Genomic DNA, 901 nt, shown 5'->3' with positions numbered 1-901 from the left:
GGTTGCCACCTGATAGATACTGCCTGACTGCTCCAAACTATAGACTTAAGTCTTTACAAAAAAAGGCATCTACTTCTGCGGGAAGAATAACAGTTCCACGGTTAAGTGTTGGTTCAGTTACTAGCAGACCAAGTACTCCCACACTTGGCACACCAACCCCACAAACCATGTCTGTGTCAACTAAAGTAGGGACTCCAATGTCCCTCACAGGGCAAAGGTTTACAGTACAGATGCCCACTTCACAGTCCCCAACTGTAAAAGCATCAATTCCTGCAACATCCGCAGTTCAGAATGTTCTGATTAATCCATCATTAATTGGGTCTAAAAACATTCTTATTACCACTAACATGGTGTCATCACAAAATACTGCCAATGAATCATCAAATGCATTGAAAAGAAAACGAGAAGATGATGATGATGACGATGATGATGACGATGATGACTATGATAATTTGTAATCTAGCCTTGATGCTTGTAACATGTATACTTGGTCTTGAAACCATTGTACTGAGATTAAACATGCATGCTGGGTATTTTCAAGTTATGTTGTAGAAAATTTAAATGGCATTTAATGAGTAAATATGGTTATCCTTTCCGCTTGAGATGTTGGGTTTTCTTTAATAGGATTAGTAATGGTTATTCATCATTCTCTAAGTGTAAAAATAAAAATGTTCATCAATTTGATCATCGGTACTTTGGCAGTAATGTTTTTAGAAGCAGTTTTCTTACGTGTCAACAACAGGAATAACAACTTGAAGTTGTGATCTGTTCATAAACAGTAAAGTGGTACTTCTAGTGTCTTCAGATGTTTATTTTTTTTTCTTTTAAGATTTTATTTGAGAGGGAGCGAAGACAGAGACAGAATGGTGAGGAGGAGCAGAGGAAGAGGGAGAAGCAGACT

The 901-nt window shown here is 37.5% G+C and overlaps 1 protein-coding gene across 1 annotated transcript; it reads left to right on the top strand.

Annotated features, from left to right (window-relative positions):
• Window positions 1-5: 5 nt before the first annotated feature.
• On the top strand, window positions 6-684 carry LOC145715776 (transcription initiation factor TFIID subunit 9; the record flags this gene model as incomplete). The annotated part of the gene is made up of 1 exon (XM_081809695.1): window positions 6-684. A coding segment is annotated over one exon (453 nt), but the record flags the coding sequence as incomplete, so codon positions are not given.
• Between the last annotated feature and the right edge of the window lie 217 nt (window positions 685-901).

This window comes from Leptonychotes weddellii, unplaced genomic scaffold, assembly GCF_054177405.1.
Source record: "Leptonychotes weddellii isolate Sample4059 unplaced genomic scaffold, ASM5417740v2 HiC_scaffold_12541, whole genome shotgun sequence".
Classification (NCBI taxonomy): Eukaryota; Metazoa; Chordata; class Mammalia; order Carnivora; family Phocidae; genus Leptonychotes; species Leptonychotes weddellii.
This window is presented reverse-complemented; position numbering and strand designations above follow the sequence as displayed.